The 20,319-nt window shown below is 63.2% G+C and overlaps 2 protein-coding genes across 2 annotated transcripts; both read left to right on the forward strand.

The window, feature by feature from the left end:
* The first annotated feature begins 75 nt into the window (after positions 1 to 75).
* Positions 76 to 6,280, forward strand: LOC144374995 (microtubule-associated serine/threonine-protein kinase 3-like). Its single transcript, XM_078037854.1, has 8 exons — positions 76 to 460; positions 924 to 1,162; positions 1,451 to 1,672; positions 1,941 to 2,167; positions 2,407 to 2,529; positions 3,020 to 3,156; positions 3,236 to 3,420; positions 4,289 to 6,280. The coding sequence occupies exons 2-8, from the start codon at positions 1,021 to 1,023 to the stop codon at positions 4,807 to 4,809; spliced, it is 1,557 nt and encodes a 518-aa protein (XP_077893980.1). The 5' UTR covers positions 76 to 460; positions 924 to 1,020; the 3' UTR covers positions 4,810 to 6,280.
* Positions 6,281 to 7,438: 1,158 nt separating this feature from the next.
* On the forward strand, positions 7,439 to 18,753 carry LOC101964684 (phosphatidylinositol 3-kinase regulatory subunit beta). Its single transcript, XM_005333003.4, has 16 exons — positions 7,439 to 7,579; positions 9,284 to 10,003; positions 12,639 to 12,731; positions 13,041 to 13,091; positions 13,192 to 13,323; positions 13,423 to 13,633; positions 13,971 to 14,056; positions 14,217 to 14,325; positions 14,419 to 14,517; positions 14,647 to 14,827; positions 14,941 to 15,066; positions 16,211 to 16,353; positions 16,520 to 16,696; positions 17,340 to 17,411; positions 17,564 to 17,734; positions 17,864 to 18,753. The coding sequence occupies exons 2-16, from the start codon at positions 9,688 to 9,690 to the stop codon at positions 18,069 to 18,071; spliced, it is 2,175 nt and encodes a 724-aa protein (XP_005333060.2). The 5' UTR covers positions 7,439 to 7,579; positions 9,284 to 9,687; the 3' UTR covers positions 18,072 to 18,753.
* The last annotated feature ends 1,566 nt before the right edge of the window (positions 18,754 to 20,319 follow it).

The following is a 20,319-nucleotide window of genomic DNA, read 5'->3' on the forward strand; positions in this document are numbered from 1 at the left end:
GTGTTATTCTTCACCCCCACAAGCTTATGTTAAATGCCTCCCTTTATTTAAAGTTAGGTCAAAAATCCCTCTGCTCTGCTTTGGGCTGGGCCCTGGGTGGGACTCTGTGGTCACAAATAGAAGCCCCACCTCTGACCCAGTGGCCAGGCCACGCTGAGCCTCAAGTTTCCTGATCTGTACATCAAGCTAAAGACCATTGTCTTTGGAGGGAGTTCAACGGAGGCACCCGGCGGTGAGGAGGCGCGCGGCCTGACCAGCCCCTGGTGCGGCTGTGGCTGCCCTCGCCCTCCTTATCCCTGTGGTCTTTCGCCGCCGCCTCTCAGGTCTACAGCAGCTCTGAGTTCCTGGCCGTCCAGCCCACACCTACCTTCACTGAGAGGAGCTACAGTGAGGACCGAGAGGAAGGGTGGGAGCGCAGCAGCGAAGGGGAGAATGGCCGTCGGCCGAGCACTGAAGTCCGGTAGGTGGGCCAAGGGTGTAGGCAGATCCAACCTCTCAGCCTGCTGAGGTTGAAGGAGCTTCCCAGTGGCCCAGTAGAAAAGGGTCAGACACATTGGCCAGATTATCAGACCCCTCCTAACCTCACTCCCTTTGACTCTGCATTCCTAATGGCACCAAAAACTAAAGCAGCTGTGCACCATCACACCACTGGGCTTTTGCTTACACTGTTCCTTCTGTCCAGAATGTCTTGTTAACAAACTCCTATTCATCCTTCAAAGCCCAGACCCAACAGAAACAATCAGTGTCTGCTGCAGAGTGGGCATTGGAGGCTGGGTTTTAAAGGTCAAGTAGGAGTTCTCCAGGCACCCAGAGGCCTCCCCTGTATTGCCTCAGCCTCCAGGCTGAGTGAGACCTAGCCAGGAGGGGCCACATACGCTGAGGTGCAGGCACCTGGTCAGAGGGACGCGCTCTCCTCCCGGCAGGCTAAGGTCCTGGACGTCCTCCGGTTCCTCCTGTCACTCGTCGCAGCCTGAGCGGGGCCCCAGCCCATGCCTCCTGAGCACCATCAGCCTAGACACGATGCCCAAGTTTGCCTTCTCTTCAGAGGACGAGGGGGCGGGCCCAGCCTCTGGGGACCCTAAGAAGCCCGTCTTCATTCTGGGGGAGCCCGACCCCCCTCCGCCAGCCGCCCCAGCGGTGCCCAAGCCCTCAAGCCTTTCCGGTGAGGGGGCCCGGGGCAGGAGGGCGCCAACTTTCCCAGAGGGGACTGTCTGCAGGGGGCTTTTGGGGTGCGCAGGAGGCCCCCGGAGCCCCAGCTTCCCAGGGTCAAGATGGGGTCGGGGAGCCCCGAGAGGACACAGAGGTCCCACTGGGAGGGAGAGAAGGCGCCTCCAGGAAAGGGGGGGACTTGTGGCGTCTCCTGGGCGCAGTTCGGGAAGGGTGTGGGGGGCAGGGGACGAGTTGGGGCGGCTGTGCGCATGCCAAGCGGTGACCTCCCGACCCCCCTCAGCTGACACAGCGGCCCTGAGCCACGCGCGCCTGCGGAGCAACAGCACGGGCGCCCGCCACTCCACGCCGCGGCCCCTGGATGCCGGCCGGGGCCGCCGCCTCGGGGGCCCGAGGGACCCAGGCCCCGAGAAGTCCCGGGCCTCCCCCAGCAGTGGCGGGGGCAGCGGGGGACGTGTGCCCAAGTCAGCGTCCGTCTCCGCCCTGTCGCTCATCATCACAGCAGGTAACAGCGGAGGCTCCTCTTGGCCCGAGGCTACCCAGGTGTGTGTCACCAGCAGGCCCAGGACAGCTGTGGCCAGGGACTCGGGAGCTGGGAGGGGGTCCCGAGCGGGTCCCCTTGGGCTGAGCCCTAGAGGAGGAAGTGCTGGTGCCTGGGGACCAGCTCCAGGCCTGGGGACGTCTGTGCTGCTGACCCCCCCCCATCCTGCCCACCGTGGGGGAGGAGGCTGCCCTGTGGGGACTCACAGGCAGTGACTCCCCGATGCCCACAGATGACGGCAGCGGTGGCCCCCTCATGAGCCCCCTGTCCCCGCGCTCCCTGTCCTCGAACCCGTCCTCCCGAGACTCCTCGCCCAGCCGGGACCCGTCCCCCGTGTGCGGCAGCCTGCGGCCTCCCATCGTCATCCACAGCTCCGGCAAGAAGTACGGCTTCAGCTTGCGCGCCATCCGCGTCTACATGGGTGACAGTGACGTCTACACCGTGCACCACGTTGTCTGGGTGAGTGGGAGGGCACCCAGGTGAGTGGGGACAGCAGGGTGTCCTGCCAGTGTGGCTCCCACCAGTGGCAGAGGCAGCTGGAGTCTGTCTCCGCCCTGCCCCTGGTCACGGTGGCAGGTGCGCACGGTGGCAGGGGCACCGATGCCCCCCACTGCCCAGCGCAGGGAGGCCTGTGAGGGCAGCAGCTGGGGCCCTGGGATGTGGGGTGCCAGCCCTGAGCCTTGTCCCCCTGTCCCCAGAGCGTGGAGGACGGGAGCCCCGCCCAGGAGGCGGGCCTGCGCGCCGGCGACCTGCTCACGCATATCAACGGGGAGTCGGTGCTGGGGCTGGTGCACATGGACGTGGTGGAGCTGCTGCTGAAGGTGCCCGCGTCCCCCTCCCTCTGCCCCCTTGTGACCTGCCAGAAGCCATCCTGCCCCCTGGCCACCCTGTGTGGCTCGCCCCAGCGCCCTGTGGCCATGGGCAGCCGACCTAGGACCGTGCCCAGGACAGGATGAGCAACGGGGAGGGGCCGAGGCGGGCGCTGCTGGTAGCCCCCCGGGACCACATGGGGCGGTGGATGGCTCCAGGTGGCGGGGCGCAGACCGTGGGCTGTGTCTTTGACCCTGTGGGTGGCAGGCCATGAGGTGAGGGTGTGTGGACAGGGAAGGGGGGACACTGGGCAAAGAAATGGGCGGGGGGGGGGTGCTCCTTGTCTGGTGCGCAGGGCCCCGGGCTCCATCGCAGCCCGGACCGCGGGCCCTGGGAGGCGGAGCTGGAGGGCATTCAGTGCTGGGGACGGAGCTGGGTCGCCTGGCGGATCCCAGCGCCAGAGCACAGGGGCCCGCAGGCGACCCTGCCATCTGTCCACAGAGCGGTAACAAGCTCTCCCTGCGGACCACGGCCCTGGAGAACACGTCCATCAAGGTGGGCCCGGCGCGGAAGAACGTGGCCAAGGGCCGCATGGCGCGCAGGAGCAAGCGGAGCCGCCGGCGGGAGACCCAGGACCGGTGAGCGGCGGGCTGCGGGGGACGCGGGGCGCAGGCACCCACTTTCCGTTACTCATCGTGTCCTCCGCACGGTCCCCAGGCGAAAGTCGCTCTTCAAGAAGATCTCCAAGCAGCCGGCCTCCGCGCTGCACACCAGCCGCAGCTTCTCCTCCGGCCTCCACCACTCGCTGTCCTCCAGCGAGAGCCTCCCGGGCTCGCCCACGCACAGCCTCTCCCCCAGCCCCACCACGCCCTGCCGCAGCCCCGCCCCCGACGCCCCAGCAGGTGGGTGCGCACCCAGTCCCCAGAGGGCTGGTCCCCAGGAAGGAGGCAGCAGGACTGGGGTCAGGGGTGACCACCTGGAGCCTTCCCGCCTCCTAGGGCCTAAAAGGCAATCCAGGGTGGCCAGAGAGGATGTGGGAGTCGGCGAAGGGGGTGCCCAGCCGAGGAACACCGTGAGCCCTGGAGCAGAAGGGAAAGCAGGAGGCGGCTGCTGGCGCTTTAGGGAACAGATCCCGCCAGAAAACTGGGTTTAAAATGGGGGGCGACGGGGGGGGGGGGGGGGCATGGAGACTGAGCTGGGTGGGGAGGGCCGGTCTGGGTGTTGGGAAGATTGTTGACTTGACCTGACCTTGAGAGCCCCTAGTCTTCCAAAGGTAGACAGATCTGGGCTAAGCGGCTCACACCTGTAGTCTCAGCTGCTCAGGAGGCCGAGGCAGGAGAATCACAAGTTCAAGGCCAGCCTGGGCAACTTAGCAAGACCCTGTCTCAAAATAAAATTTAAAAGGGCTGGGGGTGTGGCTCAGTGGTAGAGCACCACTGGCTCAATCCCGAGCCACCCCATACCCCCCACCCCCCCACTCCCCACCAAAAAGACACACACGCCACTGGGAAAGGGTCGGACCTGAAGGAGGGAGAAACTGAGGCAATTCAGAGGGGAGGCAGGGAAGGCTTCTTGGAGCAAGGGGTGAGAGGGCTGGGCTTTGATGGTTGAGTAGGAGTTCGCGGAATCTAGGCCAAGGGAAGGGCCCTGTGCAGATAGGTGGCAGCGGTGAAAGACGTGGGCTTTGGCAAGTTTGGTGGGTCCCAGGGCCCCACCTGCAGGCTGGGGACCTTGAGGCTGGTGGCTCTGACCTGTGCCTGTCACCCACAGATACCGCATCCCCACCCAGCGTGTCCCCGAGCTCCAGCAGCCCTGCCTCCCCAGCCGCTGCTGGCCACACCCGCCCCAGCTCCCTGCACGGCCTGGCTGCCAAACTGGGGCCGCCACGCCACAAGACTGGCCGCCGCAAGTCCACGAGCAGCATCCCTCCGTCCCCGCTGGCCTGTCCACCCGTGGCTGCAGCCCCACCGCGCTCGCCCTCGCCCCTGCCCGGGCACCCCACCCCCCGGTCCCCGCGGCTGCGTCGGGGCCAGTCAGCCGACAAGCTGGGCACAGGGGAGCGGCTGGATGCAGAGCCCGGGCGCCGCAGCCGCGGGCAGGACTCGGAGCTGGTGGTGATGCGGCGGCTGCACCTGTCCGAGCGCCGAGACTCCTTCAAGAAGCAGGAGGCGGTGCAGGAGGTGAGCTTCGACGAGCCGCCGGAGGAGGGCGCTGTGCTGCTCGCCGCGGTGCCGCAGATCGCCGTGGAAGGCGCCGAGAGCGCGCCCGGAGCCCCGGCCGCGAAGGACTGAGCCCAGCCGCCGCTCCCGGGCCTCAAAGCCACGCGTTCTTCATGCTGTCTTTTAATGTAAAGTCACGCCTGGATGGAGACTGACACTTCAGCCTGCGACACCTAGAAGGCAAAAGCCATCTGGGTCCTCCCTCGTATTCTGGTGGCCTTGGGGCAGGAGGAGCAGGGATGGGGCCCGCGGTTGACGCTGTAAATGAGTCCTTGCAACTAATTTATTACTTTTTATAAGCAATAGTCAGACTGGCCGTTCCGGAAGGCGGCTGCCAGGTCTGGCCCCAGGCACCTGAGACCCCGACTGCAGACCCTGCCCTCTGGGCTGAGAAGGAAGCACTTTGGACAAGTCGTGTGTGTTTGTGTTTTCTAGTTTGTACTTTCAAAGTGTGTGTGTGTGTGTGTGTGTCCGTCCTGATCCTATTTCCAACCCAAGATTGATTTGAGAGGAGGCAACCAAGCTCACTGGTCCAGGCCGGGTTTGGATATGACCTGGAGGGTCCACAAATTGTGCTTCCCCCAAAACAATCTCATCTCAATGATCTGGATTCTGAGGGTCACTTCCCGCTGTCACAGCTGCCATCCCCAATCCATCCTTGCTGGAGTCCGCCTCCAATCCTGCAGGTAGTGGGCATGGGAGCTGGGGCTTTGATGGATGAGTAGGAGCTCACCAGGTCTAGACAGAGGTCTCCTACTCCACTGGCAGGTGTCCCCGATGCCCTGGGAGGCACAGGCCTCAAAGGCTACTGCCAAGGAGGGGGTGTCTACTCTGGACAAAATCCTATGTGTTCAAGGTCCACCAGAGTGAGCCCTTGACCACGGTATGTCTGAAACATCCGTCAGCAGGTCCCTCAGAGCCTCCCTGGGAAGAGGTTCCAATGAGGAAGGCCAGCTGAGGGCAACAAGACCCAGGTTTGAATTTCAGCTTCACTGTGTGGCTCTGGGAAAATGGCTTTCCCACTCTGTGCCTGAGTTTCCTTGTGTTTACAAGACTAATCCCAATGACTATTTATTAAGCACCTACTGTGTGCCAAGCGCTTTTACTCATGGCTTCTCCCTCTGCCGGCCTCTAGAAGGCTGGAGGTGGTATTGTGATCTCTATTGTACAGTCCAAGCAGCTGAGGCCCAGCAAGGGGCAGAGACTTGGCCCAGGGTGGCCCAGGGAGGGTCCTGGTAGAAGAGAGCATCTGCCAGGCCCTGTTGCAGGCAGTATCATCAAGAGAGCTTGAACGGTGTCAGCTACAGCAGATTCTAGCCCCGGCTCTTTCCCAGTGATGCTGCGGGTGACCCGCTGGGCACCTGGGAGGCAGCTGGTGAGACTGCTCACCCGCCTGGTGAGGGAGATTCCCGCGCTGCAGCCTGCTCTGCATTCCTCCCTGAGCCCTCGCGCTGCCTGGTGTTGAAGGGCAGACCTCGGCTGTGCATGACTCGCCCCTCCGTCCATCCTGGAGCTGGCAGTGAATAAAAGCCACACTTACAAAGAGGAGGTCTCATGTCTATTTGTGAGGGGCTGCAAAGGGGGCAAAGGACGGGAATGGGGAGAAAATTGACTCCGTTCAAAGTCACGTGAAATGGGTTACGGAGACTGAAGATGCCCTTGATTCTCTCTCTGGCATCTTCTCCGACCCTGGCCCCCTGCTGCCCTTTCCCTGGGAGTGCCCATCATGGGAACTACCCTTAAAACCTTCAGCCTGCCAGGTACAGAGCCTCTGCTACTCTAAAGGGCTGGGGCGGAAGGATCCCTTGAGGGCGGGAGTTCGAAACCAGCCTGAGCAACACTAGGAGACCCGCCGCCCTCTCCCCAAAACAAAAAAACCTTCGGATACTGGTCTGGAGTCCTGAGCTATGTTAACAAAGACAAAGCCATCGTGGTGTCCTTTGTATTCTGATCGTTGCTTGGGCTGTGCCATGCACTGTGCCCCACCCCGAACCCGGCCCGAGTGCTGTCGGCTATTTCCGGAGCTCTCGACAGTCTGAGAAACATCCTTGGCCACGCCCCCAGTTCCGAGTGTCTTCAGCTGTTTCCGGAAACAATCGTGGATGTGTGCCCAAGTCAGCCACGTTCTAGCTCCGGCCGGGACTCGAGATTTTTCGGCTGTTTCCGGACGCTCCGGGTTGCCATGGAAACGCCTCCAACTCCGCCTCTTTCTCGAAGGCGGTCGGCTGTTTTCGGTGGCTAGCCCTTCCCCCGTTCCGTTGCCCACTTTCCTGAACCCGAGTCCCCCTCACCCGCCGTCTAGAACCGTCCATGCTTCGGAAACTTCCGGAATCTGACAGTAGTCTCTGGGCCTAAATTCCCAGAGTCTCCGTTTGGGACGAAGCACGCTTGGTTCTTTCCAGCAACTCCCCGCGGTCTCTCAGCTCAGCCTCTGTTCCACCAAACCAGCTGGAGCGCGTTCGGCTATTTCCGGACTCGCTCGGGGGTCTTTTGCTCCTGCCGAGTCCGGCTTCCACCGACCCGATCTTATTCGGCTACTTCCGTAACTGTTCGGCTGTCTCGCTGTAACCTCCAGCCGGCCAGTCCCGCGGGAGTACGTTCGGCTCTTTCCGGAATCACTCAGGCGTTTTCCCCGCCCCGACTCCGCCTAGGTCTCGGTGAACTCGCCGGCCCGAATGCGCTCGTCCATTTCCGCCGGGGGCGGGCCCGGCCGCTCGGAACCGCGGCGACGGCTGACGAGGGGATCCCGCGGCTGCGGCGACGGCGGCCGCGGTGGAGCCACGGGGCGGATTCGGCTCAACGTGACGGCGGCCGCGGCGGCGGCGGTGGCGGTCGCGACCAGGTGAGTCCCTAGTGGCCGTCGTGGCAGGAGGGGCTGGGAGTGCACTGAATGCGGGGCCCCTAGGCAGATTACAGGGCCCCTGTGGAAGCCGGACCACAGGCGCGGGCTGCATCGGGCCCCGCGGGAATTGGGGGGCCGCAGGGAAGGGGAGGCGTCGGGCTCCCTCCGCAGCCGTGCAACCTGCCGGGGACGGTCGGGACGGAACGGGGGATTTCGCGGCGGAGATCCAGGGCCGGAGCCGCGGTCCCCCATGCAAGAAGGCCCCGTCTGGAGTGTGGCCTCGAGCGGTAACGAGGGGCGCCCCGCACTGGGGCACAATGGGGTGCAGGAGGGTCTGGGGTCGATCCCACTTCCGGTCTCCTGGCTGGGCTGCGGGGTCCACGCAGGCCGGAGTGTGCGTCTGCGTGAGCACGCAGGCAGTGTGTCCACCCGCGGAGCCCCCAGCCCTGCTGGGGCTCCCTCGCCTCTCGAATTCGGGGAGCGCCGTTTCCCCAGCGTGTGCAAACGCGTGCACACCGGGGCGCGGGGGCGGCCAGGCGGGCGGATCCAGGAGGTTTTCTGGACATTTCGTATCCGGGCCTCAGTTTCCCCACCTGTAGAATGTGGGTGACCAGGTTCAGAGAGCTGGTTTATTCGGGCACCTGAGAGTGTGGAGCCCCGGCTCTGTGCTCAGACACCTCCTGAGAGTCTCTGTGGCCTGGGGCTAAACCCCAGACCCTTGGCACGAGGCGGTTGTTGGATGGCGCCTTTTCTTCTAGCCACCTGAACTCTTGGCAAGCGACTTGCTGCTGCCAGGCCTTCGCATGTACCTTTGCAGAGGCTGGGAGGGGCCTGGTGCGCCCTCTTAGCTCTGAGGCAGATTCTCTAGACTGCACACCCCCGCCCCGGCCCCATCCTCACAGGAGAACCAGATCTGCAGGGCTGGGGCTGGGAACATGGAGGCCCCATCTCTGCTCCTCCAGGCCTGAGCTCCTGGGGGACACTCATCACTCAGCACCTGGCATCTACCTCCCTTGGCGGCCACAGTGCCCTCCTCCTGTCCACCCTCTCCTGGCTCCCTGTCCTACCCTGTAGCTAAGGTCTGGCTGGCTCTTTGCCACACCTCCCCCCCTACTTTTTGCACCTATTGTGGGCCCCAGATAGCCAAGCTAGGGACACCCCAGCCCCCTGCCTGCTCCCCTGCAGAGACTGGAAGTCCCTGTGCTTGGACTTACTCTGCAGGTGCCAAGGGCTTTCCCTGGCCCTCCCGACCTACCCTGTGCACCCTCTGCTGCCTCCTCCTCTGCTCCACCGGCCCCCAAGTACTTTGAGTGGCTCCCATTTCACCCTGCTTGCTCTGAGCGCCACTGGCCATGTGACAGCCACCGCCTCAGCTCCATCTGGGCCTGGGTGTGAGTCCTCGCTTCTCCCTGGCCCATGGAGTGGCCCTACAGAGACCTCCCTGCTCTGAGCCTGGTTCCCATCTCAAACGAGGATGAGGAGCTCGCTCAGCTGAGCATGAAGTTTGTCCAGCTCCACTCCCCACAGCCCTGAGGGAGGGCTGCTAATGCACCCATTATACAAACGGGGAAACTGAGGACAGGAAGGAAGGGCACCCAAGGCCACCCAGCGATTCAGGGGGTTCCGGCCCAGGATTTGGATTTGGGCCCATCTCTGTGTCAAGGGTGTGCATCATGTGACTGTCACTGCCCTGTCCACCTGCAGGTCAGCGACCCTGGCCAAGCATGGTGGCAACCTGTGCCCTTGGCTCCCCCGGCTCCCTCACCTGGTACAGCTGGAGGAGCTGCCAGCCTCGGGCACTAATGGCCCCTCTCCTGAGGGAGTGATCTGCCTGCTCCAGCGCCCCTCTCCCATGGGGAACGCAGTGGCCAAGTGAACTGCAATCACTGCACCAGCCCCCGCCCTGCAGCTGGCGCATGGTGGACACAGCAACAAGTGGCCGTCGCGGAGTCATGGAATGATGGTGCGGAGCCAGGCATGAGCGGCCCCCAGGGTCGCCTTTGACTTCGGCTGGAAATCGAGGCCTGAGCACCCCGAGCCCACCCAGTGGATGGGGCCGTCAGGGCCCTGAGCAGCTGCCTGACCATCCCATCACACGGCACCCAGCCATGGCCGACGGCTTCCAGTACCGCGCACTGTACCCATTCCGCCGGGAGCGGCCAGAGGACCTGGAGCTGCTACCCGGCGACGTGCTGGTGGTGAGCCGGGCTGCGCTGCAGGCACTGGGCGTGGCGGAGGGCGGTGAGCGCTGCCCACAGAGTGTAGGCTGGATGCCTGGCCTCAATGAGCGCACCCGACAGCGAGGTGACTTCCCTGGCACCTACGTGGAGTTCCTGGGGCCTGTGGCTCTGGCCCGGCCAGGCCCTCGACCACGAGGCCCCCGCCCACTTCCTGCCAGGCCCCGGGATGGGCCCCCCGAACCAGGTGAGCAGCAGGCAGAAGCCTTAGGAAGAGGATGTCCACTTGGACCCTCAGTCTTTTCTTCTCTGCAAGGAGGCACTGGGGTCTCTCTCAGGGGCGGAGGAATAAGGACATGGGTCGTTTATTAGATGTGTGTTTGGGGCGCTGCTGTCAGCTCAGCACTGGACACAAAGCCTGGCCCTGCCCTCACAGGACTTCTAATTCAGGACGATGGGAAGGTGATGATTGGTGGCAGAGGCTGTGCAGAAGGCTTGCAGGGAGGAGCGGGGGTTGGAGGAACCCAGGCAGTGGGCACAGCAAGGGTGAGGGTGGTGACATAGCAATGGCAGGTTCAGGGGACGCTGGCAGGCTCAGAGGGTGAGGAGTGCTGAGGAAGGGGGCCCACCGAGGGCGTGGACAGTGAGTGGTCCCGGGATTCAGAGGCCCCATCTAGCTTCGTCCTGCGGTTTGCAGATGGGGTTCCTGGTAGAACCCCTTTGATTTTACTTGGTTTTTAAGATCAAGGGAGCCAAAACCCAAGAGGGTGGGGTGCTCGCTAGAAAGGAGCCATCCCCACTTCCCAGGAGGGTGCCCGGAGCAGAGAGGCCGGGCACTGAGCGAATGTGGGGCAGGCAGGGGCTGTGGGTTCCGGCCAGGAAACGGAGGCCCCGGTTGAGGCGAGGGGCGCTGAGGACCAGCCTGGCCTGATCCCGCCCTCCCGCGGCCCAGGAAGCCCATGGGCAGGTTGAGACCAAAGGACTCAGGGTCAGTCCCCAGGGAGGCCAAGGCCCCAGGGGGCGCCAGGCTGCTCTGCGCGGTCCCCAGATGCTCAGGCCCGAGTCCCACAGCAGGGGGCAGAAGGGGGACGCAGAGGTTCCAGCTTGGCTTGGGCCCCACGGCATCTGGCGTCTCCAGGGCCCAGGCCTGCGTCCTGCCTCGGCCTGAAGGAGCAGGAGGCGGCCCCATCCGGGCTCCAGGCCAGACTCTGCCTCTCCCCCTGGTAACAGCCGCCTCCCTCTGCCTGGCCTCGCTCCAGCCCCCACACCATCTCCACTCGGGGCAGCTGCCCAGTCTCGCCCTCCAAACGTTCAGGGCCGTGACCTGCCAGGCTGCCCTCCGCAGAGCTGGGCTTCCCTCAGGAAATGGCAGCACTGGTCTGTGCGCCCTGGGACCCCCGGGAGCCAGTGGAGGCGGGTTTCTGCCATCAGCGCAATCAGGGCGCCGAGGCGGAGTCCCAGGGCCTCCTGGGCCTACCTGGCCAGCGTCCATGGGAGGCCCCGTGGAGGCCCAGCCTCTCTGAGCCCAAGTTGCTCATCTGTAAAATGGGGGCAGGGCCTGATCTCCGGGTCCTCCGGCTCCATTTGCACACGGGTCCCTGGTGGTCTCTGGGTTGAATTTGCAGAACCCAGCCCCCCCCCCTCTCTCCTGCTGTTTCTTTTCTTTTTTTTTTTTTTTGGCACATCCCATGCAGCTGGGCCTCTGCCGGCTCCAGGCCCCACCTGGCCTGTCACTCAGCGGCCCCACAGGCCCCAACTTGCCCCTGTCCTGTGCCAGGGCGTCCTGCCGAGGGCCAGAGCCGCACCAAATGGTGGCGCAGCAGCAGGAGCCTGCTGGGGCGGGAGGCGAGCACACAGAGAACCCCCAGGAACACAGGGTGGGGGGTGTTGGCCCCAGACCCTGGCGCCCGCCCGCTGGGAGGGGTTCCAGCCTTTTCAAAAAGGGAAGAGAATTTAGGAGCAGAATGACTCAGGAGGTGAGGAAGGGTCGCCGGAATAGCGGGTCAGAGGCATGCTTTCCTTCTCTTCTTTCTCAATCACTTTTTTTTTCCATTTATATCAAAAAAAGGAGAGACGGGTTGGGGTGCAGGCTGGGGCGCGGCTCAGTGGTAGAGAGCTCCCCCAGCACGTGTGAGGCCCTGGGTTCCATCCTCAGCACCTTCAAAGAAAGAAGAATCCCCTAAGGGCGGCCACTGAAACTCAGCAACAGGTTTGGGGCTCTGCCGCAGTTGCTGTGTGACTCTGGGTGCCCGACCTGCCTTCTCTGGCCCTCGGTTTCTTCGAGGGAAGACAGGCAGATGGGGTAGGCTGCTCTTCTTTCTGTGACTCTGGACAGTAGAAATGTCCTCTGTCACGTTTCTAGAACCAGGAATCCCAAGTCGGGGCCTGCTCCCTCTGCAGGAAGTCGGGTGGTCTCTTGCTCTGCCGCCTCCTGGTGCCTGCCGCCCTTCCTCGGCTTGGCCTGGCTCACTCCAGTCTCTGCAGCTGTCTTCACGTGGCCTTTAGACACCAGCTGGTGGCTTAGGGCCACCCTAGATCCAGGATGATCTGCTCGGGGCCAGATTTCCCTCTGTTCTACCTGCAAAGACCCTCCTTCCACAGAGCTGCAGGTCCCGGGGTCAGGGCTTGGACATCTTTTCGCATGGCCACTCTTCAGCCTGGCCTCTGAAGCTGTGTGACCTCTCGATGTCTCTTACTTCAGAAAATGGCCTCCCATCAGTTCAGCCCTCCCCGCGCCTCTTCCCCGCTGGCCTCCCCCGGGTGGTCCAGGTGCTGGGTGCTTGTCTGAGCCGGGTCCTGCCTGGAGCCATTTGAACCGAGCTCCACTGGGCAGAGGGACAGGGTCCTTCCAGGGCCCTCACCAACCTGCTGTCCCCTACCAGGCCTCACCCTCCCCGACCTGCCTGAGCAGTTCTGCCCACCTGACGCGGCGCCCCCCATCCTGGTGAAGCTTGTGGAGACCTTTGAACAGATAGGTGAGCCTCAGCCTGGCCCGGACCCAGCTCTGCTTGCTCTCCTCCCTTGATGGGAGAAACCCACGTAGGGCTGCCCCGAGGAAGCTGAGCCTGGGAGCACTGGGCTCCGTGGGGGCGGGCACCTGGGTGGCGATGGACCTGCAGGTGGCTCACAGTGCCCTTGGGAGATCTCCCTCCTTACCCCCTCTCCTCCTCTTAACCGTATCTCTGGGCTCCAAAGCCAGACTGCTGGGATTGAGTGGCCACCCGATCCTTCCGTGGGGTCGGGCAACATTTAAGAGCTGACTCACTTGTCCCCTGACCCTCCAGGGCTGGACAGCGAACCCCACTGCAGGCCCGAGCTGCCCGCCCCGCGCACAGGTGAGGGGAGCCTCCGTAGGCAGGGATGGGGGGAGCCGGCGGCGGTATCCCTGCAGGCTCCCCCCCAACAGCCACCGGGCATGTCCCCCTGCACCCGCAGACTGGTCCCTGAGCGATGTGGATCAGTGGGACGCTGCTACCTTGTCGGATGGCATTAAGGGCTTCCTGCTGGCCTTGCCCACGCCCCTCGTGACACCTGAGGCCTCAGCAGAAGCCAGCCGTGCTCTGCGGGGTGAGCCTACAGGGGAGCCAGGGACAGGGAGGGGACTGGCGGAGGGTGGGTAGGCGGTCGCCCGCCCCGGCTCACCCAGCCCGGGTTTTCCGTTCTCAGAGGCTGCGGGGCCCTTGGGGCCGGTGCTGGAACCCCCAACGCTGCCACTGCACCGCGCTCTCACACTGCGCTTCCTACTCCAGCACCTGGGCCGGGTGGCCCGTCACGCCCCAGCCCCGGGCCCTGCCATCCACGCCCTGGGGGCCACCTTTGGGCCGCTGCTGCTGCGCACGCAGCCACCCTCACCGCCGCCAGGGGGCGCGCCTGACGGGTGAGCAGCAGTGCCATGGGGGCGGGGCTGAGTGGAGCAGAAGGGGCGGGGCGGCGCCTGAGCCTGCGGGAGGGATCCAGGAAAGACCTGGAGCCAGGACAGGAGACAGGTCTGGGCCGGTCAGGTGCTGCTTCTTGGTCTTCTCTGTGCCCTTGGGGACTGCACACACTAGGCAGGACTTGGCCTCACCTAGCTGCGGGTGTCACCTATTCCTCTTCCCTGTACATACCTTCGTGTATAATGACCCCCAAGTGTGCGAGCACTAGAAGGGGTGTGCGCACCGCCATGTGAGGCCAGGACGCCCTCCCCGGCCCTCACCATGCTCCCGTTCCCCCAGGAGTGAGTCCAGCCCCAGCTTCCCTGCGCTGCTGGTGGAGAAGCTGCTGCAGGAACACCTGGAAGAGCAGGAGGTCGCACCTCCAGGTAACACCCCCCCTTTTAAAAAATGATTGTCAGTTCGTACTCCTGGGGGACCATGAATGCGCATCTGGAGCCCTGCCGGTATGAACAGGCCCCATTGCAGTGGGAGATGGCTGCAGTATACAGTTGGTGCTTACTGTGCATTTGTTTTCCTGTCCCCCAGCACTGCCACCTAAACCCTCCAAGGCAAAGCCAGCCCCCACAGGCCTGGCCAATGGGGGGAGCCCACCTTCCCTGCAGGACGCAGAGTGGTACTGGGGGGACATCTCCAGGTAGGGTCTCTGGGGTGGGGCTGGGGACCCAGGAGATGCCACTTGGGGTGTAGGGTGTCCAAATCGGCAGCTCTTCCCTGGATGTCCCCACAGGGAGGAGGTAAACGAGAAACTCCGGGACACCCCAGATGGAACCTTTCTGGTTCGAGATGCATCCAGCAAGATCCAAGGGGAGTACACTCTCACCCTCAGGTGGGCCTGGGCCCTCGGGCTCTCTAGGGGTTGCACAGGGGCTGGGACACCCATGGTGTTGGCTGGAGGGCGAGGGCGGGGCCGGGCCGGGTCCTGCTGGGTGCCGATGGCCCACCCTCCCTGCTGCAGGAAAGGCGGTAACAACAAGCTGATCAAGGTGTTCCACCGCGACGGCCACTACGGCTTCTCAGAGCCGCTCACCTTCTGCTCCGTGGTGGACCTCATCACCCACTACCGCCACGAGTCCCTGGCCCAGTACAACGCCAAGCTGGACACGCGGCTCCTCTACCCCGTGTCCAAGTACCAGCAGGTCCGTGCCAGGCGGAGCCAGGGTGGGCAGCGCCTGGCTGGTTCCAGGGCCTCTGGGCCCAGGGGTGGCCTCGACCCAATCTTGGGTCTCCCCTGACTCCGTGGTATCTCCAGGACCAGGTGGTCAAGGAGGACAGCGTGGAGGCGGTGGGCGCCCAGCTCAAGGTCTACCACCAGCAGTACCAGGACAAGAGCCGCGAGTACGACCAGCTCTACGAGGAGTACACGCGCACCTCCCAGGTACTCCTGTGCTCGGGGGCCAGGGCGCCGGCCGGGGAGGCCGGGAGCCAAGGGTCCACCCAAGGCCACGAGGACAGGTGGCCTAGCATGTAGTTAAAAAAACAGAAAAGGGTCAGATGAGAAGGGAGCAGCAGGCCCACAGAGTGGCCGTAGCAGGGCCTGGAGGTCCCGCGGAGAGCCTCCGTGCCTCCCTGGGACTGGGCCTCCCCTCTGCACTCTGGAACCCAGGGCCTGGGTTGCTCTCGGTGCCCCCTAACCAGGGTGTCACTCTGAACGATTGGAGCCTGGTGAAGATTGGGCCCCAGGGCAGGAGGTCACAGGAATGGGGGCATTTTTTTAAAAGGAGGCTTTGTCTCTCAAGGACTGTATCGGTGGGGGGATACTAGGGGTTGAAACCAGGGGCACCTTGCCACAAAGCCGCGTCCTCCGCTCTTTTTATTATTATTTTTTGAGACAGGCTCTCACTAAGTAGCATAGAGTATTGCTAAGTTGCTTAGACTGGCCTCGAACTTGCAGTCCTCCTGCCTCAGCCACCCAAGTTGATGGGGTTGCAGGCGTTCACCCTGTGCCCGGCCCAAGGGCTGAATTAATATGCCTCTTTCTGCAAGTTGAGAGACAACAGACTCAGATAGAATGTCCTGTCTCTGCCAATTGAAGGACATAGAAAATGCTGAGTGTGTGGGCCCGGGCTGTGGCTCAGCGGCGGGGCACTCGCCTAACGGTGTGTGAGGCCCTGGGTTCAACCTTCCGCACTGCGTAAAAATAAATAAGTAAAATGAGTAGATTGTGCCCAGCTACAACTAAAAAAGTATTAAAAAAAAAAAAAAAAAAAGTCCAGGGGTTTTTAGGTGCCCAAAGGGAAGGGGAAGTCGGGGAGTGGGGGCTTGGTGTTTGCTTTGCTTGGTCTGGGGGTGGAGCCCGGGCCTGTGCGTGGGAGGCCAGCGGAGCTGTCTCCCCAGCCAGGAGGAAGGTTTTGAAGGCTGAATAGGAGTTCGTTGTCTTCCACTAGACTAAGTGTTCCAGGAACGTGTCCCAGGAGAGGACAGTTTGAGCAGGGTCTCCGTATCAGAGATGAGGTGGCCTTCATCCTCATGAGGGACTTTCGCGGAGTCCCTAGAGGCGCCCTGCCTTGCCCCCTCCCCAGGAGCTGCAGATGAAGCGCACAGCAATCGAGGCCTTCAACGAGACCATCAAGATCTTCGAGGAGCAGGGCCAGACGCAGGAGAAGTGCAGCAAGGAGTATCTGGAGCGCTTCCGGCGCGAGGGCAACGAGAAGGAGATGCAGCGGTGAGGCGCGCTGCCGGGGTCTGCTGCACAGGCTTTGGAGGATGAGCAGGAGTTTGCCAAGGGCAAGGGGGGGGTATGCTGTGCGCAGGCTCAGAGGCTCACATTGTAGTTCTCGAGAGCCCTGGAGCCACCTGACGCCACTGACCCTTCCCCGGCCCGCCCCCAGGATCTTGCTGAACTCGGAGCGGCTCAAGTCCCGCATCGCGGAGATCCACGAAAGTCGCACAAAGCTGGAGCAGGACCTGCGGGCCCAGGCCTCGGACAACCGCGAGATCGACAAGCGCATGAACAGCCTCAAGCCCGACCTCATGCAGCTGCGCAAGATCCGCGACCAGTACCTCGTGTGAGTGGAGCCCCAGGCCTGGCCTGTGCCTTTGCTCACCACGCGGCCCCCGCCTAGCCCCTGAGGACCCCTCGCTGGCCCCTGGGTCCCCTCCCTCTCTGCCAGCCGGGCTGCAGCTCCCTGGGCCTCTGACGCGGGAGCCCTGGTCTCGCAGGCGCTCCGCTCTGCCCCCTGGCGGCAGCCGCAGCCTCTGTCCAGCTCCCACCTCTCCAAGTGCCCGGCCAGGCGCCCCGCCCAGCACACGTGCATATTAGCGCGTTTATTCCTTTCCAAGCTCTTTCCCAAGTTTGCCCTTAGCTGGGGAAGCCGAGGCCCAGGGCAGACAGCTTTGCTGGACAAAGGCCAACAGCAGTGCGGCGGCCCCCAGGACTGAGTCTCTCTGCGCGTGGTGATAAGGCCTTATCAGGGCCTGGGGGGTTTCAGGGCCTCCTAAACGTGAAGGTCAGTGGACAGGAGAGGCGGCTAGCAAGCAGCGCTCGGGAACCAGCGGCCCTTGGCCAGCTCAAGGTCACCTCGTAATGGGATAGAATTTATCCTGTCTCCTAGCCGCTGCCTCCCACGGGGCTGCCCGGGCCAGCTGCGCGCCCTCCCTGTTTTCCCCCAGCAGCAGGTGCCCACCGTCCTCTTTCTTCTTGGTCCTCAGGTGGCTTACCCAAAAAGGTGCCCGGCAGAAGAAGATCAATGAGTGGTTGGGGATCAAAAACGAAACAGAGGAGTGAGTGACTACCTGGAAGAGGAGGGGAGGGTGCGCCTTAGAGCTGGGGCCTGTGGCGGCTGTGAAGGAGGAGTGGGAGGTCGCCAGGGAGGAAGCTCTGCGGGGCGCGGGCTGCAGATGAGTGACCAGGCCCCGTCCCTGCCCCCCCACAGCCAGTACGCTCTGATGGAGGACGAGGAGGACCTCCCCCACCACGAGGAGCGCACGTGGTACGTGGGCAAGATCAACCGCACCCAGGCCGAGGAGATGCTCAGCGGCAAGCGCGACGGCACCTTCCTCATCCGCGAGAGCAGCCAGCGCGGCTGCTACGCCTGCTCCGTGGTGTGAGTGCCCTTATTGAGCACCTACTGTGCGCCGGGCCCTCAGAGGACAGCCCCTCAGCTCCCCAGGAGGAGGCTGGCCGGGGGCGTGGGAGGAAGGGGCGCTTCTTGACCGGCCCTTGTCCCTCTCAGGGTGGACGGTGACACCAAGCACTGTGTCATCTACCGCACGGCCACCGGCTTCGGCTTCGCAGAGCCCTACAACCTGTACGGGTCGCTGAAGGAGCTGGTGCTGCACTACCAGCAGGCGTCCCTGGTGCAGCACAACGACGCGCTGCCCGTCACCCTGGCCCACCCCGTGCGCGCCCCCGGCCCCGGGCCGCCGCCCGCCGCGCGCTGAGCCCAGGACAGACCAGCCCCCAGGGTCCCCTCCCCGCTCGCTCTGCCCCCTTCCCGGCCTCCCTCCCGTTCCTGGTCTCTGTCTCTGTTTCCACGTTGGGGGTCCTGCCCCTCCACCCCTGCCCCTGGACGGCGCCCCTCGCCACGCCCCCGCAGTCCCCGGAGCCCCTCCCGGCTGCACCTCCATGTTTACAGAGGCCCCGGGCTGCGCGGCCCCGGCCTGGGCGCCCCGATTTTTAAGCCATAGACCTGGGGTCAGGGCAGGAAGGAACTTCGCTCGGCTGCTTCCAAGAACCTCGGCCGCCACCCTCGGGGCCGGGCGGGACCCGCCCCACGGACCCCAACTTCCCCTCCCGACACTGAAGTGAAACCGTCGCCTGACAGCCCGCGACAAGAGTCAAAAATAAACTGGTGAGCGCCTGCCCGGAGCCCAGGCCTCCAGGCTGCGCCGCCGGGTGACCGCTGCGACACTGCCCACGGTACCTCCACTGACCAGGTTCAGCTCCTCCCGATCATGTTGGGTTTCGATTTGTTTTTCCTGACTGTAAGCTCCCCCTCGGCCTCTTGGGCCAGGGCCCTGTTTTCTACACTGCCCGGGACCCGCTGCCCGCCCGCCCGCCAGGCTGGGCGCAGCTTTTGTACGGTACGTTGTTTCGACACGGAGATAAAACATTTGAACATGGGCCCGAGTGTGTCCTTGATGCCTGGGATTCTCGGCAGTCCCCATGTGCAGGGGGACCCTGGCATGCGTGGGTCACAGTGGCCAGGACTGTGGGTTTAACCTCAGGCCACCTCCGAGTGCCAAGGCCTTCACTCCCCCACCCTGGGCCACATGAGTCCAGAGGACTCCACACCCACCTAGTGTCCCTCGGGAGAGCCACCCGCTCAGCCCCCTGATCAGCCCCCAGCTCCTGCTCAGGGGTACCCGGGGCCTCCTCTGGCTCTGACCAGCCTCCAGGTTTGAGTCCCTGCTGGGCCACCAGCTGTGCCCTCGGAAGAAGTCACCTCCCTTCTCTGATCTGCAGCTTCCTCCTTGCCGAGTGGCATCAATAGTCCCGACACTCCTCGTGCCACCCAGAGGGTGCCCCATGTCCTCAGATGCAGCATATAACTACTGTGAGGCCCTCCCGGGCCCCCTCTAGACATTTGTTCGACACTCGGGGACCATGACCCAGGGCGGGTCCCAGGGTCCTGCATCTCTTGGACCTGGACTTCTAGTTGCCACTCTCCGGGGAGCAGAGAACCCCCCCTGGCTCCCCCCAAGACCTCACATGCCACCGGTGGCCCACGCCTGTCATCCCAGAGGCTCAGGAGGCTTAGGCAGGAGGATCTCGAGCCCAAAGCCAGCCTCAGCAACAGGGAGGCGCTAAGCAACTCAGTGCGGCCCGTCTCTACGTAAAAGACAAAATGGGGCTGGGGATGCGGCTTCGTGGTTGAGTGCCCCTGAGTTCAATCCCCAAAGAAAAAAAAGCCCGCGTGCCTGGGCAGCTGGGAGGAAATCAACCAAAAACCCCCGCCCAGGCGGCTGGCTGTACTCTCAGGACAAGACAGCTTCCTCTGAGTCCCCAAGCTCCTTTCCTGTCACATGCCCAGCTGGAGATATTCCATAAGTAATTCCAGCCTGTAGGATGCCTCCTGTTGCTTGTGTGGTCACAAGACAAAAGCCCTCTGCCCACGCCCCAGCCAGACTGGGCCAGGGGTAAGAGGTGCTTGGCAACAGCCTATGTGCTCTTCACACTCAAATCACCATGCAGCTTGCTGTGCATCTTTGGCAAAGTTGCCTAACCTCTCTGATCACAGCTTTCTCAATACCAGATGGAGTCTGTAGTTGCTATCCCTGGCCACAGCTAGATGCCTCTGAGGGTTTAGTGATACATTTGTGAGTTGTGGCCCCAACCTGGGCCTGACACCAAGCATACAAGTTAAATGATGAGAGTACTTAACATGACTTCCTCCATTAGGGAAGATACCAAGGAACCACAGGAAAAATTGTAGCAATTTTATTTATTATTGCTTCAGTCTCACCCAGCACAGGCTGAGGCTCCGCACAGTAATGTCCTGAAGACGAAGTGCTGAATCTTGGGAAGAACTGACGCAGGAGACTGAGGCAGGAGGATCACAAGTGTGATGCAGCCTGTGTAACTTAACAAGACCCCGTCTCAAAACGAAAATGGCTGGGGTGTGGTGGCTATTTCAGAGCACCCTGGGTTTGGTTCCCAGTATCACACACTAAAAAAAGGAAATGGAGG

Source organism: Ictidomys tridecemlineatus, chromosome 2 (assembly GCF_052094955.1).
Source record: "Ictidomys tridecemlineatus isolate mIctTri1 chromosome 2, mIctTri1.hap1, whole genome shotgun sequence".
Lineage (NCBI taxonomy): Eukaryota > Metazoa > Chordata > Mammalia > Rodentia > Sciuridae > Ictidomys > Ictidomys tridecemlineatus.